The following is a 17,192-nucleotide window of genomic DNA, read 5'->3' as shown; positions in this document are numbered from 1 at the left end:
CCAGAAAACTGAACAGTCAGAATAGCAAATTTTTTCCCAGGGAAAAAATTTGCTGTTCCGACAAACATACACACAACTCAAGCACACCAAAATAAATAATCCACACACATACACTTCACAAAACCCTACACTAAACCAGAAATACACCACTAGCTATCCGCTTACCTTAACCCAACCCTAAGCCTAAGGTCCCTAACTATCGCACACTCACCTTACCCACTCCCTAACCCTAACTCACCTACCCCACCCTAACCCTCACGTCCACACAATCTCATATTTACCTGACCCGCGCCCTAACCCTAACTCACATAACCCATGCCCAATCACACACTCACCTTCATTCGCATACTTACCTTAACTCGGTCCGTAACCTTCACTCCACAGTTAAGGAAATAGCGAAGCTGCAGAAACGGCCCACTGAATATTTTCCCTAGGAATGTATTCAGTGTTTTGCAGCTTCACTATTTCAAGCGTTCACTCTACTGGGTTCGATATTATAACATTCGAAGTTTTTATACTTTGATGTTATAATACAGACCCGCTTTATACATCTTACTTTTCGACTTTCTTTAGTTTTTGCCTATCATACACTGCCTTGACACTTTGTGCCCATTGACTGCTTTGCCTGTGTTTAACTCCTCATTCAGACTTCCGTTCTCCTCAGCAACACCTCCTAGACACTCAAAGTTGTTAACTTGTTTCACTGTTTTCCATTCTACCTCAGTTTTAAGCTTCTTCTGACTTCCTCATTTGCTGACATGACCACTGTCTTGTATGTACTTACTTTCATCCCCTGTACCTTTAGTTTTGCATTTCAGTTCCCTGTCATTTGTTGAAGCTCCTGTTTCAACATGGCTTGTTGTGTCATATTATCTGTATTCAGTAGTTTTGTTTTTCTTTCCCTTCCGACCTCTTTGCTAATGTAGCTCATTGGATAGTGGTATACTGAAAGTCAGAATACTGAATGCAAAATATTGAAATATCACTATGCTGAAACTTTAAAATGCTGAATTCAAAATACCAACTAGTAGCATTTGTGTATTTTAATATTTCAGCATTTTACATTTCAACACTTGCAATACATACTCTATCTTTCCCTCTCTATATATATGTATATATATAATTTATCATCTATCAATCTATATATATAAATATATATATATATATATATATATATATATATATATGTGTGTGTGTGTGTGTGTGTGTGTGTGTGTGTGTGTGTGTGTGTGTGTGTGTGTGTGCACGTGTATGGACAAGTGCTGTGTGTGCACATATAATAAGAGGGACAGAGAGATTTGCCCTACTATGTAGGCACAGCTTGAGGTATATTAGGCTGCTTTCCCTCTCTGCTTAAACTTAGGTTTTTCAGTATACAAGCATACAGCCATCACTAATCAGCCAAATACAATTTTTTGGAAAAGGACGAAACATGAAGTTATATCCCTGTATAATTATCTTCTCTACTTTAGAAATCTTAACAATAGTAATGGCAACATAATAATGACACCAGAGAATAAACTGCACCTCTACCTGGTTTCTGTAGATAATTTCATCAGGGAAGAAAGCACCAAAATAACTTTTCTGACTTAATGACAGGAAAAAATTCTAACAGGTTAGTCTCTTAATCCACCACACTCATTTATCCTTCCAATCAATGATACAGAGTACAGCAGTGCACATTTACAAATTATATTCAAAACTCCTAGTCCAAATCCCAGAAATGGAGGATGAGACATGGGTGGTCTTTCTATAGTTTTTTAAAGAATGGCATTAATGACTATAGAAAGACCAGATGACTTCCCAATCAACTTGTCCGCCAGCAGTAAAATCGTACACCAGCAAATTATTGCCCCATTTACACGAATGTGAGAAATGATCTTGTGATACTTAAAATGCAGAGCTTAGTGGGACACTAAACTGGATTAAGTATAAGTGAGTCTGGCAATCTGTTTAACATGCCCTGTGAAAATGTACAATATACGTACATACATTACTTAAAATATAATATAACATGTCATCTTATGATCACACACACACACACACACACACACACACACACACACACACATGTGCAGTTTGCGCATGCACACACACACACACACACACACACACACACACACACACACAGACACACATAGGACAGATTAAGAGGGACACAGATAAAATTGGAGTCAAAATTAGGAGTGTCCCTGAAAATCAGGGATAGTTGAGAGGTATGTTAGTCAAAGACAGCAACATCTGAACATACTCCTTTAAGACTTGCTCGCGATAGGAAGATAATATTGATGTAAGAATTGTGCCTTTAACTGTATTAAGATTTGACTTCATGTAAGCATAACTTATGAGAAAAAAAGAAAGATCAGCCTGAATAGCCATTCAGGAAAATCTATCACTCATTTTAATTATCACTGATTAATTAATTAATTAGCACTATGACTCAATGACCCACTTCATCTGCCTGGCCAAGTTTTGCATACATTTTCAATATACCTCAGTCAAAATGTCTGGTCACCTTTTCTAAGGTTTTGTTTTGTAAATGAATCTTAAACAGAAAATTTTAAGGAATTATTAGACACTGATAGTACAATTCTTTGTGGCAAACCTAGAAACTGCATTTGGAAATGATGGCTACATGCTTAGTTATGATACATTCTATATACAGAAATAATGTAGACTTTAGGTTGATTCGTAGTTTTACCTGAAGCAGAATATAATTGATATGCATCTCAAATGAAACAAAATATATACATTTTATTCGAAAGAATAATGCACTTCACTATCTGACATGTCCATTAAAATATTTCATTTATTTGTTTTTGTGTTTGTGAATTTTTGCAAAGCCTTCCAAGCCAAGCATTTCATCTCCATATTTGCAATTATCCTGGAATAATACAAGTAGGCATGCATTGTAGAATTCCAGCTGAGTAGAATAAAATCATTGCAACTTTTTAATTCTGCTACCTAGCTCTAATGTAGTCGTCTCACAAGTCTCATAGCTTATCACAACAAAATGTTGATACTATAGGGAAAAGCTGAGCAAGTTTATCAAAGCACCCTGGTGAATGAAAACAATGTACACAGAACAGAGAAAACATGAAAGAATGAAAAAAAACATTTTACAAACACAGAAATGAGAACATATTTTGAAAGAAAATAAAATACACATCAGAAGAAAATCTTCCAAGTTATACCTGCAAACTTTATTGTTATTATATTACTGAGTACAAAGAACATCTGTTAACAGTGCATAACTTCTTGTTTAGTTATTTATTTATTTATTTTTGTAGCTATGCTGCTTAGACCCTCTTTTGACTTCTAATAGCTATTAAGCCAATTCCCGCACATTTGGAATGTACAGTGGCATGACCCATCACTGCGTAGGTCTCGTAGGACAGCAAGCATTCTGGCTCTTGGGTTCTGGTAACTCTGCAACAGACAGGGGAGTCAGTGGAGGGACGATATGACATACCTGTGGCATTTGGATACATTTTAGTGTGTTGTTCTTATTTTGTCCAAAAATGTGGGCATGCAGTGACATCAATATGCACATACCCTCTTCCTGGATATGTAGCACAGACTATCAGCTTGCATTCCCATTGTGTTTATTAATGTTGAATATCTTCCTGATTTCTACTGGGAAGAGGAATAAAACAGCAGTGGCAGGTTTACATTCCTCCTCAGTTATAAGTGCATTAATTTCTGGCCAATAAATTCTATCACCTTGACTCTCAGGTAGCTGTTAGCTGAATATGGGTCACTGGCATCAGAGATGGATTACCTGGATCCTTCCAAGTGTGTTGGCGTATTGGCAAAATAATAAAATCAGGATCGTGGCAGAAAATGATTGTGTTTAAAGAGATCATTTACTCAGCTGACAATGAAGAGATAAATTACACATTAAATTTGCTGCATTAATTGTGTAGCTTGCTGAATTTTATCTGTATTTATGACAAACAGATTGATATATAGCATTGTAAATGCTGTTTATGGGCCAATATATTTAAATAACCTACCATGAGGTAAAGCTTAACAAAATGGAAACAGTGGACACATGAAAATGGGTGATGTTGCAAGGTGGGCTGAAAAGGAAACTGACAAGCTGCAAGAAAGTTAAAGTTAGAGAAGTTGATAGGTACCCTGCTAGAAGTAGGGTTAAAAAATGGTAATTGTAGTGGGGAAGTAGATTTTTAGGATCTAGGCACACTATAATTGCAGGCTGGTTGAGAAGGGATAGAAAAGTTCACAGCCAGAGGGGGTGGGAAAATAAATAGTAATGCTGATGTGAATTAAACTTCGTACTGGGGAGAAGAGATTTAGAAAAGGATGTAATATGGTGGTCAGAAAATAAATCATGGTTCACCATCACCAGAGAGGAGGAGCTGGTGATGATGCATTTCAAGCTTAGCATTATAATTTCAGAGGATTGATTTTCTTGTTCCTTTTCTTTTAGCATAGCAAATGTAAGATGGAAGTAAAGAGAATTGCACAAAATTAGTAATAAGTGCGGAAAAGAAAGTATCAGAAAGAAATAAAGGGTTTTTAAGATAAGGATTAAGTTTGGGAGAAAATGATTCAGGTGAAACAGCTCTCCTAATTAAACAAGTGTCCTTACTCTTGGTTAGATCTGTAAAATGATAATGTAACTTCATGGAAGAGAGAAGTAACTCAGTGAAAGTGGTAGAGATTTTGGCTTGTGTGGTTGGAGATTTGTGTGGGTACAAAATTGACTTCCTTAGTTCAGGTGTGCAGTTTCAAATAAACCTTTTTATTAAACTAGTGCTCATTCCAGAGTATCTTTTTTTGGTAAAGGCAGAATTGTTATTTGTGTTATATTTGGGAGTTATTTCATAGATGTCATTGCTCAAACAATGCCTTGTGAATTATGTCAGTGTATTTCCTTAGGCACAGTAGGATCATTGTGCATTGTAATAGGTCACTTATCTTTTCCGCACTATTGTGCAGCCATAAAATTACTCTCTCTCTCTCTCTCTCTATAGCTATATATATATATATATATATATATATATATATATATATATATATATATATAGGGATCTACTTGAAAACATTGACTTACTAGAACATCAACATTCACAACAGTGAGACCACAACATTGAAACTTCATAAAGCCAAACTCCTGGAATGTCACAAGTTAACTCCAGGAAAATTACCACTGGACCACCAATCACCTTAATAAGAATGGAAGCAATCTAAACTCACCAACGTGAGGGGCTGCCACCCCCCATACACACACCCGGTAACTAAATATACCAATTCCAAGATTGCACTAAGATGGAGAACAGGGCAAAGGTCACCATGGTGACCCAGTGGTTATTTTCCCAGAGTTAACTTGCGATGTTCTGGGAGTTCAACTTTATGAAATTTCAACGTTATGGTCTCTCTGTTATGAATGTCGACATTCTGGTAAGTTGACGTTTCAAAGGGGAGCTATATATATATATATATATATATATATATATATATATATATATATGTGTGTGTGTGTGTGTGTGTGTGTGTGTAAGGGGTGTCGGGTTGCAGAAAATATAGTTATTATAGTAGTGGTGGCATGGCTTACAATTTTCAAAGAACAGTTTGCCTGGATAAGTGAATTTGATAATACTTTTCTCAAAAGAATGCATCAATGAATCTTAAGGGAAACACATTGTACTCCAGATTTTTTTAATCACTTTATTTTTTATGTATTTTATAAGGATAGCAAGGGTTATCTTAGAATTTGTTAGTTTTATAGTTTAGTTACTTTAACTTCTTTTTAGTTAGTTTGAAAAGAACTTGATCCATTTTTGTCAGCTATTTCATTTTCCAATTATCTATTTGTGGTCAGTGTTTTATTTTATTTTTTTATTCTTTGACTCTAATTTTTTATCTCTTTTATGAATGGATTTAGCTTATTTTAGGTGACAATGTGCTTTTTCCTATGAGTAAATATGTGTTCATGTGGGGGTAAATATGTGCTCATTTGTATAGTGTGTCAAATAACTTTTTTATGTTGAAGTGAATGATTAATGTCCATGACAGGGATACACAGACATGTTGCCTAGTACGCAAAGCTGCATAATGCAGCCTATATACTTGACAAGCTTGCCTGATTCACAGTCAAAAAGCTGGTTGGTGGCATAGCTTTAGACAGCTACGGTTTCTGTGCCATTTTTAAGTGAAGTATTCAGGAGCAGTATGCTAATGAGGCCCATTAAGAAGCCTAGTGTGCTGCTCATTTAACAGGCTACTGTAATACAGAAGTCTTAGACTCCATACAAAGCAAGTTACCCTGAACAACTCTGCAGAAAATGGATAAGCACGGGCATCTAGGTAGCTGCATGCACTTATGCAGCTTAATGGGGGTTCTGTGCAGGGGAGGCAGGGCAGCTTTTACCTTATGAAGACTGACACTCCAGTTACATATTAATGAATATGTGTGTTTATTTATTTATATTTGTTTTTGGGGTACAGCTTCAGACTCAGCCTGGAAGTAGTGTCTGGTTTAATGACTAGCTCAGAGTCATACAGTTATGTAATGCAGGCTAAGGGAATCAAACCTTGCACCACTGGACCATAGGAAACAGCTCATTAACAGCTCATTAATCCTCTATTCCAAATGCCAGGCTCAGTGGTATGGGAGTGTGTGGCTATCTGTGTGCCCGTGTGTATGCATGCGTGTGCATGTGTGTGCATGTGTGTGCGTGTGTGTGTGTGTGCATGTGTGTGCGTGTGTGTGCGTGTGTGTGTGTGTGTGTGTGTGTGTGTGTGTGTGTGCATATGTACAGTCTTTGCCTTGCTAATGATCACATTTGAATTTCTGGCTTCTTAACTGGTGTTTTGAGTCTATATGTATGTAAGTGTGTTTATGCATTGAAGTCAGAATGCTTGTGCAAGGTGTATTGTATGCCTGTGTGTATATATGCAGGCTATACTTTCACACAAGGTGGCTGAGTACAGGACATCTGTCATCTATAGAACAGCTCTTAACTACTTAGTCTTCCTGTTTACAGTAGAGCATGAAGTATGTATACTATGATGTGTGTATGTGTGTCTGTCTCTCTTCTGAAAGCCTGCCTGTCTGTCACTGGGGACTTTTATTTGTGCTAGTGTGTGGTTTGTTAGAATCTGCACTAATTCATAAACCAAGTTGGCAAGGCACTTATCTGAGTAGGGAAAAGCCATCAGCTGAATGATTCATAGTGACTCACATTCCTACTTAATGAGAAGGTGTACTTTTCAGAATGTGCTTGATTATGAGGCGCTAAATGGCGCAGTAGTACAACCATGCTCATCAGTGCAGGCTGACTTGTATTGCTGTTCTGTATGAACTGCAGCTCACATTTTACTTTTTTGTTTAAAAATCTGTGTAAATTATGGCATCTGTTTTAGGTTGGCTACTGTGTTTGGGTATTGTGTTTGTGTCTGTATTTTGTGTATGCAGCATTAAAATTTTTAGTTTAATTTTTCTGTAAGTTGCAGAAATATGGCAGGTAAAGGAAAATTTTACTAGAGCTGATGACACACCAATGGAGATACACATAAAAAGTTCTGACAAGATTGCAGATAACCCAAACAGCTCTTAAGTTACAGTGCAGTAAAAGCTGAGCTTGGCCTTCATAGCCATGGAAGACCACATTTTCAGTATACCACAGACAAGGCTGATATGCCAGACTGAAAAATACAAATCAATACCTACTTTAAATTGTTTTCATGAATTAAAAAGTCTTATTCATTAGTTTAAGTTATTAATTTTCTTTGCCATCTTGATCACATGCCCTTGGGGTTATACACAGATGATTATTCCTTGTTCTTAATGTGTGCTCAACCAACCAGTCATCTAGTGTTGGCCTAAGCATATTATTCTGTAAGCATTTACATACACATATTAAATCAGCTCTGAGTAACGTGAAATATATCAAGACTAGTTTTAGAAATGTTAAGTCTTTCACTAGATATCAAATGCTGAACCAAATCAATTTGCCTTCTGATATACATTTGTGCACACACTAACTTATTTGTATCATAAATTGTACAGGAACAAAAGCAAGAACAATATTCATTCATTGTTCTGATCAAAGTATCAATATCTCCTGATGTTACCAACCTAAATATAATTCTCAAAATACAAAACGTCCTCCTGACTATTGCAATGACATTAATACCAAAGCTTAGTTACTCATCAGTTACCACACCTATGTCCATAAATTTAATATAGACGTTCATCATATCACAATTAATAGTAGAGCCTAAATGCATTATTTTACATTTTTTAGTGTTGAAGGAATTATAATAATTGTCTGCCAACTTTCAAAGGTTGCATGGGTGTTGCTGTAATTCATTTTGCTTCTCTGCTGAAATATTTAGAACAGCTAATTTAATGTCATCTCCAGGCACTTCTGTCCACACAGCCCTGAAAGCATGGCTAGCTGTAATAAGTACCAAATAAAAAAGGACCCAAAACTGTTATATACTGGTTATCTTAGAAAAGAATATATCTCACTGAAATCTATGCTTCCATGTAAGCCCTAACAGTTAAGCACGATGCATCAGAAGTTTATGCTGTACATATAAGGGATCAGAAATAAGGAATGGAACAAAAGTGAAGTATATCTTTCACAGTTATTTAAAGCTGCACTGAAATTCTACCATGTGGAAATAAAGCAAACAAAAGCTTATTGTAGCTGTTTAGGGGAAATAAATTCATGATTGCAAGGACTGATCTCATTATATGCTGCATTACCAGTGTGCTTAAGGCTCCTTTTAGTCATTGCTGCCTGCTTGAGTGACCAGTTGAAATAGATATTTACAATAATTAGAAGTGGCATCCCTGAAATGCCACTGCATACTGTAGCTGAAGCAGAAATTAGCCCATACATACCACATCAGTTATTCGTAAAAGCCATGTGCCTACTGGCTCTTCACCCCATGTGTGCACTGACATAAAGGCCCAATTCTTGAAACCATTAGGAGAGGAATCCCTTTCCCTTTCTGCCAAGAGTACAGTGCTTGTCCCTGAAGAGATTTAACAAAGATAGTGTTACAAGACTGGTAAAAAAAAAGATGTTTTAACAGCAGTTCAGTAAATAGCTCATACTTCTACAGTATGCATTTTCTGAATTTCTTCTTTATTTTTGAATATATTCCAGGCATTTTCAAGTTATTGTATTACATTATTTTTCCTTGTTTATTCACATGCATCATGTGTGTGACATGGCTGGTTACATAAAATGCATGCTTTTCTAGACTGTCCCATCATTTCTCCTAACCTTGTTTTCACAAGTTGTAAAACAGAGGTAAGTAGATTTAGACAATGTTTTTTTCTATTATTATTTTAAATAACTATTTCAAAATCAGTGGAAGCACATTGTACACAACTTCCTTTGTTTCAAAGACCATTTATTCTTGCAGAACTGAAGTGAAACATGTACCATAAATTTTCATACATGTAAAAAAACAGCAGTCAAGTGATAATGCATAAAGTCTTTACTGTTAATATAAGCTACATTCTATCTGTCCACAAAAGAGGTAAAACCAAGTCAAGATTTCTGTTCCATTTTGTCTAATGTTTTTAGACAGTGTTACTTAAATATCATGTCATTCAACTTCAGAATTTTGAGAATCAACACGTTTTAAATTTGTTGAAGGTTATACTCTCCATAAATAAAATTACTACTCTCAGGTATATTTAGTTCCCATTCCTACTACTCACCCCGTTGGCACAGCAGGATGAAGTCTTGACTGTGACCTATATGGCCAATATTCAATTAGGAGCACAGGCACTGAGTAGGATGGGCCAAAGAGGATGAGACTGAATGAGACCTGCCAGCTCTGTCATCCTGGTGGGAAGGACATGGCTGTCACTTCCCACCTGTGTGACATCTATCCAGAGCACTGGATGTGCCTAGGTGGAACATGAGCCTGTAGAATCCAAACTAAGTGATGTACAGTCCTTAGCAACTTAGGAAGTAGTGTGTGCATGTGTGTATATGTGTGTTTGTCTGTAAAAATGCACATATTACCAAGGTTAGGCAGCATTGTGTTGCTCATGGAAGCTGCTGAAGGTAGAGATCTCCAGAGGTTGGACACTCAGCAGAGCCAACTAGATATTTCACTCCCTATCATCTGAGTCTCAATACTAAAGGAATGATTAGACCAACTTGGCTTCTTGGGCAGGTACAAATGTAATTTAGGACCCTGTATAAATGGAATCTAGGCCCCTAAACTCACCTAGAGATGCCTGTCTGTTACCTCCCTGGGTACTGGTAGAGATCCATTGGGCAGGACTGAACAGAGAAAGGGGGATAAAAATTACTGTTTTTTAATTTTCTGCCAATTTTTTTCTTATATTTTTCATATTAAAACAAAAAATAGCAAAAAAATTAAAAAACAGCAAATATAACAAAATACCCATGTCCAACGACAGTTAGGACACTTCCATGATATTTTGATGTAAACTCTTCTATGAGTCAGAATTTTTTTCTTTATCTCAGGCACCACCTTGTGTGCATTTTAATGCTTGGCTGGATAGGAAGAGCATCTTGTTAAGGAAATCTCTTGCAGATTAATCCATTAATTTGTTATACATATCTTTACTAAACCAGATAGTGCTGTAAACAGTTACAGCGTATTAGTAGTTGAAAAACCCTATCCAAAATGTATGATATACTGCTAACAGGACAGATCATGTGCTAGAATACTGAAGCAACTATGGTTTGTTATTAATGCAATATAGTTTCTTCAGAGGAGGGTAATACCGAATATACACAAAGTATCCTCATATAAAGGAGAGTACTCCAAACAAGTAACGGGGAAACCAGGTTAACAAGATATTTTTAGTAAGAGTTTGCAAAGTATTAAGGTAAATCACACAGAGTGTGTAAAGAAAAGCTTTGTAAAGGACATGGAAAGTGAGCATGTTTTCTGTTTTATTTTTGGCAATGAACAGCAAACATATGTGTGGTTTTCTTCTGGTAGCTATTGTACGTGTTCTCTTCTTTTTCCTACAGGGTATTTTTTCCTTATAAAATGATTCCCGTATTTCCACATATTCAAGTTTAACTTAGTAGTTTCTTCTCTTTTGTGGAAAAAACTTCCACTATTTTATTTTTTTAAGGAAGATTGGTGTTTTCTTTTTTTCTCTCTAAGACTAATATTAGTTATGCTAGGAAATGTATTTTATTTAAACTGTCAATCTGTACCAGGGGAGTTTAATACTGTGAATGTTCCTGTAAAGATATGCGTATAAATTTGATTTTCAACTTTTTCTAATATTCTTGTATGGAATGTATGCATTAGTGGCAGAATACTGTGCTTTGTTGACTGTCATATAATTTTGTTTTTTTTTTTTTACTTTAAAACCACTTTTTTATCTGGCACTGATTACTATAGGCTGTGCTAACCGCCTTTGAGGCTTCCTTTGTAGATGGACTTATTGAACAGTTACCAGTCTCCTCTACTCTTCTTTCCCACACCCACAAGAAGAAGAAGAAGAAAGTTGTCAGGGGGTCTTTGGATATCAGTACATGTCCAATTTTGCCAGAATCATCAACAGCTAACTCTGTTATAGCTAGATTTGGTTGCATGACTTATTCATCATTTATCCCCAGTCCCTCTGTAACACCTACAGCTACTAAGAACCACATCTGTGGCTGTAGGGTTGCCCTCCAAATGCATTGAAAAATCAGTCCTATTGGTGTTGCTGAAACAGGTGGATGAAGATCTACCACCTAACTGGTAAAGGGCATCTGAACCCCAGGATATTACCTGCTTTAGGTTGTTTTTTTTTCAGGAAGTTTCCCATGAAAAAGAAAACAAAAAACAAAATACTTGGCTTCTGCAGTTTCTATTTCAATGGCCAGGGAAGATTTGCTAGGCTTTCATAAGAAGTTATTTTCACTTTTTCTTTACACATTTCCTCTTCAGGAAAGAAAAGGAGTTTTTTTTTCTTTCAGACTCTGATAGTCAGAAGAGTAGGAATTGGAGGGAGAATGTCTTGCTGCAGGATTTTCTTCTCAACCTAAAGATTCACTTTCTGAGGTAAGCACTGCATCAGATTTCCATCCAGAAGGCATTTCGTTTTCTGAAACGTTATCTAAAATGTTAGAGGTTTTTAGTGGGATCAGAATGAAATTCTTATTTCCCAGAAAATACAATATAATTTGTTATAGCTGTGCATTCCTCAATCTGCAGCTTTTCCTCCAGTTTTATTTGTTTTACAGAATGTGTGCCTGACAGGTTGCAGTTTACCATACAGTCATTCTCCTGCCCCAAAGAAGTCTGATAGGTTATACAGGGTACTTCTGACTATACGGTACTTCAGACTCAAAAATACTGTTTTCTAACCCCAAAGGAGACTCTCAGTGATTTGTCTATCAAAAGTGCTTTTGCTAGACAAGTTCCTAATGCTAATCCCATTTTGTCTGACAATGCTGGGAAAGCTTTTGACAAATTTGGGAAATGTCATGTCCTTCAACATTAGCACTGAGAGAATCAGCATAATATAGGTTTTAAAATATGTTGAAAGTTTATACTCACTGTAAATAAAATCAATACTTGCAGGTGTATTAAGCTAATGTTCCTGCTCCTCACCCTCATGGCATAGCAGGATGAAGTCTTGACTGCCACTTTAAAACTACCAGGCTCACATGTCAAAGTTTTTACTTCTGTTTTATTTATTTATTTTTTTTAGAACATGCCTCTTTTGTAGCCACTTCTCATGTAATTACACATGCTTCCAGAGTTATTATGACACTGATGATACTGCCTCTAGAGCTGCTGCTTCTCGGTCTGTCATGAGAAGATTTGCTTGGTTATGTTTGCAAAAATCTTCCCGAAGATGTTAAAATTAAATTTTAAATCCCCACTCAACAAAAAAGTTCTGTCTGGCCCTTCTGCAGTTGAGGTGCTTAAGAGATCTGAGAGGAAAGTTGATTTAAGGGATTATGCAAGTCTTCCAAACTTCCTTTATTAAGACAAATAAAAATGTTCCTTCCACCTGAACTTCTCTTTTCAAAAAGCAACTCAAGCAGCAAGGTGCAAACAGGAATTTAAAAAGTAATGACAAACAGGCTCCAAAAAGAAAGGGAAAACCTTTGAAAGTTTAGTAAAGCCCAAATTGTCAGAATGACTATTCACTTCCACAGCCTCCCTCTCCCTCCCTCTCTGGCAATCTCTCCCTCTCTCTGAGTCTGCATCTTTCTTTGTGACACCAGAATGAGTCAGACAAATGGGTTCTGAATGTCATTCATCAAGGTTATACTTGAAAACAGGAGTATATCCCTCCTTTCCATGAAATTCATCCTTGCCCAGTAAACCATATATCTCTGTTTCCTTACAGTTCTAGAACACATTTATCTCAGGAAGTCATAGAACCAGTCTGACCACCAGATAGGCAGTGGGTTTTAAGTCAGTATCTCTGATGACCCTATATCTTCATCACCGTCCCATCCTCATCCCCATTATTAAGTAATTTCCCTTATTTCCTACATGCCTGTTGCTACAGCCCTACTCTTGTCTTCACTTTAGCCTCACAGCCTATTTTAACACTCTTCATCCTGTTAGGTCTGCATTCCATATGTTACCTCTAGTATTATAGTTTCTCTCACTCACTCTACATATTGCTTACATTTATATTATCCCCAGAATTATATTTTGTATGTAATGCATTTTTCTTCAACATTGTTAACCCTATTCATAGTACCACTCTAAATAACTGTCTGACCTACTATATCCTATACTTTTATCTCTCTTCCTCCCATCAGACTTTCTGTCTTACTTTATCTTTCCTCATAGTAAATATTCAACAGTCTTCTGTGTCCAACTTGTTGTTTTTCCTCATCTACACACATTATTCTAGCATTAGTTGCTGCATTCTTCATCATCTAATGTGCAGGACCCCTTTCAACTTGCCTCAGTTAATGCTATGTTCCTCTTTATCAAAACACCACACAGCTCACTGATCTGCTTATGTATATTCTGGACTCACCTCATCTATTACAGTATTTGTACATAACTATTTAGTTCTGTATGCTCTAAGCACATATCAAATATATTTATACATACACAGGGTGTTACAACATAATTAGCACAGTCTTGCAAAAGCATCATAATGGTATGGGATAGATTTTAATGTGCCATACTGTACAGAGCATTTCTTGTGTTCTTAACATAATATTCATGATACTTTCCCTTTCTGTTGTTGCTACTAATTGCTATTTTATTGTACATGCAACAGTAACTTAAATCTTTTTTTTTATCTGTTTTTATTTTGTAACATTGCTTTTAATAGAATGTTATGGCTATATATATATATATATATATATATATATATATATATATATATATATATTTCTCTTGTATATGTATACTTTTCTTTGCAATAAATAAAATCTGCCAATAAAAGAACTTTCACTAGTGAGACTTTCAAACTCACTGAAATTTACCATTTTGCATAAATTCTGATTAAGTGACAATGATCCAGAATCACTGTAATTTAATCCTGTCTTGCGCTTTTTAGCCTTGTAAAACTAAGGCCACATGTTTGGTTGCGTATACAGAACATTACTGATTAGTTAAAATAATAAGTCAGTTCTAATGAGAAAGTGGTAGAAAGTACCAGAGCTTACTTCATTCACAACAAAGAACTTTCAGAAGATGTTATAAATGATTAGCAGGTACTGCATTCAAATATGTAAAATACACAAACATATAAAAACATAAACAATTTTGCCTGTCAGAAAATGTTATATAGTGGATATCACTGTTGAATAATACAAAATATGTCTGACAAAGAAAATCCTTCAGATTTATAATTTCTTCCCTGCCACTGTAACGTCACCACTAAGCAAAATTTAGCGCCTAATGTAGAAAAGTTATCATTAAGCGGCCCAGGCAGTTAAATTACTGCAGCCTTCATGGAATAATGTTAATGCCATTCTTAAATTGTCTACATGGCTCTTTTAAACAAAACGAAGCATGTCCTAATCTCCCAAACAATTGTCAATTCAGTAGGTACACAGACTGCAATTCTATTCTCTAATTTAATTACAATGACAAGCACTGAGATGTCTGAAAGAACCTGACAACAGCTAATCAGTGACAATGCAGGGTGTTCTTGACCAAATTATTCAAGATGTAATGTTTTAAGATGCATTTTTGGCATAATCCATCACTTCTTTTCTTACGTTTGAAGTGATTAGTTATTGCTTTTTAAAAATCCTCCAACTTACAAAAAACACAAAAAAAAAAAAACAAGAACTATAGTCAGCTATTCAGAATTGCCAATTTCTTGGCTTGTAAGATGCAGAATATGTAATACACAATGGATAACAGTGAAACAGGAAATAAAAAAAATTATGTGGTGGCTAGAAGGAACTAAACATTTCTATTACCTGATGGAGATGTTAGGGTAATGTGAAGATCTCCTCTGCGAGTATATTCTATAGTTGCCTCTAACTGTAAGTGTTCCAAGGATTTAATTGTATTATCCTGACCTTCACAGGCTTTTGTTGGTATTTCAATAATAACTTCTCCTCCTGCCTTCAGCAACCTGGAAGCAATATACACATACATTAGGTCATTACATTACAGTAAAATCATAACAGTAACAAATGTTTACCAGAAATGAGTTTTAGCAGTTATCAGTACTGGGAAAGAGACAAAACAAGTATCGGTGGCAACAAATGTGACAGAAAGATACAGAGCTGATGTATTTTCAATGCAGCAGTTGCATGTTGGTCTGGACAGCCATTCATCTGGTTTATATGACAAAATCATGCAGCTTAGGGGCAGTGTGGGTGGGAAGCACCGAGTGCCCAATATCTGCTTGTATGCTCATTTGGGAGGACTGTGTTTGCATGTAAAACTGTAAAGTGCTCCTTTATCGAGACATAAAATATAGCATTGCTGCCACTGTATATATTTAATTTGAGGTTCATAGGTAAATACTAGGCCATCAGTCTATAGAGTGTTATAAATCTAACTACTAACTAGAGGTCAGAATCAAACCATGTACCTACAAGCAATGACCCTAGCCATTATGCCAACCCCAAAAGTGCTTGTGTGAATGGGAGTGTGAGTGCAACACAGAAAACCAATTCTACCCCTTCCTGTGTAACTCATAAAGATGTCACAACAGCAGTACTCCCTGTATGATCAATAAAAGGAAACTTTGACACCAATGATGGACAGATCTGCTTCCCCAACTGATCTAAAAGCATGCATGACAAATGTGAAATAATAAGAGAAGGGAAGTCAGGGGTGGCAACTGGCAGATGTTCACAGGAAACAGGGATCACAAACCTTCCAGAAGAGTAGGCCCACAGTTTTCCAGAGGCTGCGGCAAGGACTGTTTTTTCATAAAAAAGCTCTCAATTTACATTTCTGAATCTCAAGTTAACAAAATAAAATCACCCTGCTACAAGGCAAGTCCAAACTAGGTTGCATATGGCTTCACAGGCAGTTTAAGTAATCATATCTAGAATGTTCAGCAATCATTTAAAATAGGCAGATACATGTTTATAGCAGTGTAATTTTGGCTTCAATCAGTATTTTAGTGCAAAAACGTGTGAAATCTTAGAATTTACACCGACAGACAAGAAAAACATGAGAAGTGGTTATTCGATCACATTAAACTGTTCCTTAGAAAACAGCAAGGAGTTTATAGAGTGTAAAATGATATGTTGTAAATATGTTTACAGAGTTCATTTATTTATTATTTAAATTTATTTTTCTACATTCAAACAACCCCACAAAACAAAATTTCCTTAATGTTGCTTTCTTCCCAGAACAATATTAGTGTGCTAGTTCCTTCTTATGTCATACTCAAGTTGGGGGATTTTCTTGGAGGAGGGGACAGGACTGAGCCATGAAATTCAGCAAGGAAGTAGATAGTATAGTGAGTGCAATCTTTTTTGCATATTTTTGGAGATATTGGAGATTTTGTTATATATTGCTCAAATGGCATTTTAAAAGGTAATTAAGCAGTAAGCATAGCATCATGATTCACTTTCTGAAAAATAAGAAGAATGAAAGTCCAATTTTTGGCATTATTAATCCGTGCTTTCTGCAAGAAAGTGCTGATAAGCACTACAGATGACTCGGAGACATGCAGATTAGCTGATAATAATGATTTTCCTCATTATGGCTAATGTGACTCTGAGTCACATTTTACACAATCATGGAAACATACC

The 17,192-nt window shown here is 36.0% G+C and overlaps 1 protein-coding gene across 1 annotated transcript in view; it reads right to left on the bottom strand.

Moving 5' to 3' along the window:
- PCSK1 (proprotein convertase subtilisin/kexin type 1) overlaps window positions 1–17,192 on the bottom strand; it is a 583,826-nt gene that overhangs the window by 10,364 nt on the left and 556,270 nt on the right. The window contains exons 11-12 of the mRNA XM_044064124.1: window positions 15,393–15,550; window positions 8,882–9,015 (exon numbers count right to left, since the gene is read on the bottom strand). Coding sequence (XP_043920059.1) covers window positions 8,882–9,015; window positions 15,393–15,550 — 292 coding nt within the window. The remainder of the gene's footprint in view (window positions 1–8,881; window positions 9,016–15,392; window positions 15,551–17,192) is intronic.

The sequence above is a fragment of the Protopterus annectens genome, chromosome 2.part2 (assembly GCF_019279795.1).
Source record: "Protopterus annectens isolate FY-2018-M chromosome 2.part2, PAN1.0, whole genome shotgun sequence".
NCBI lineage: Eukaryota > Metazoa > Chordata > Ceratodontiformes > Protopteridae > Protopterus > Protopterus annectens.
This window is presented reverse-complemented; position numbering and strand designations above follow the sequence as displayed.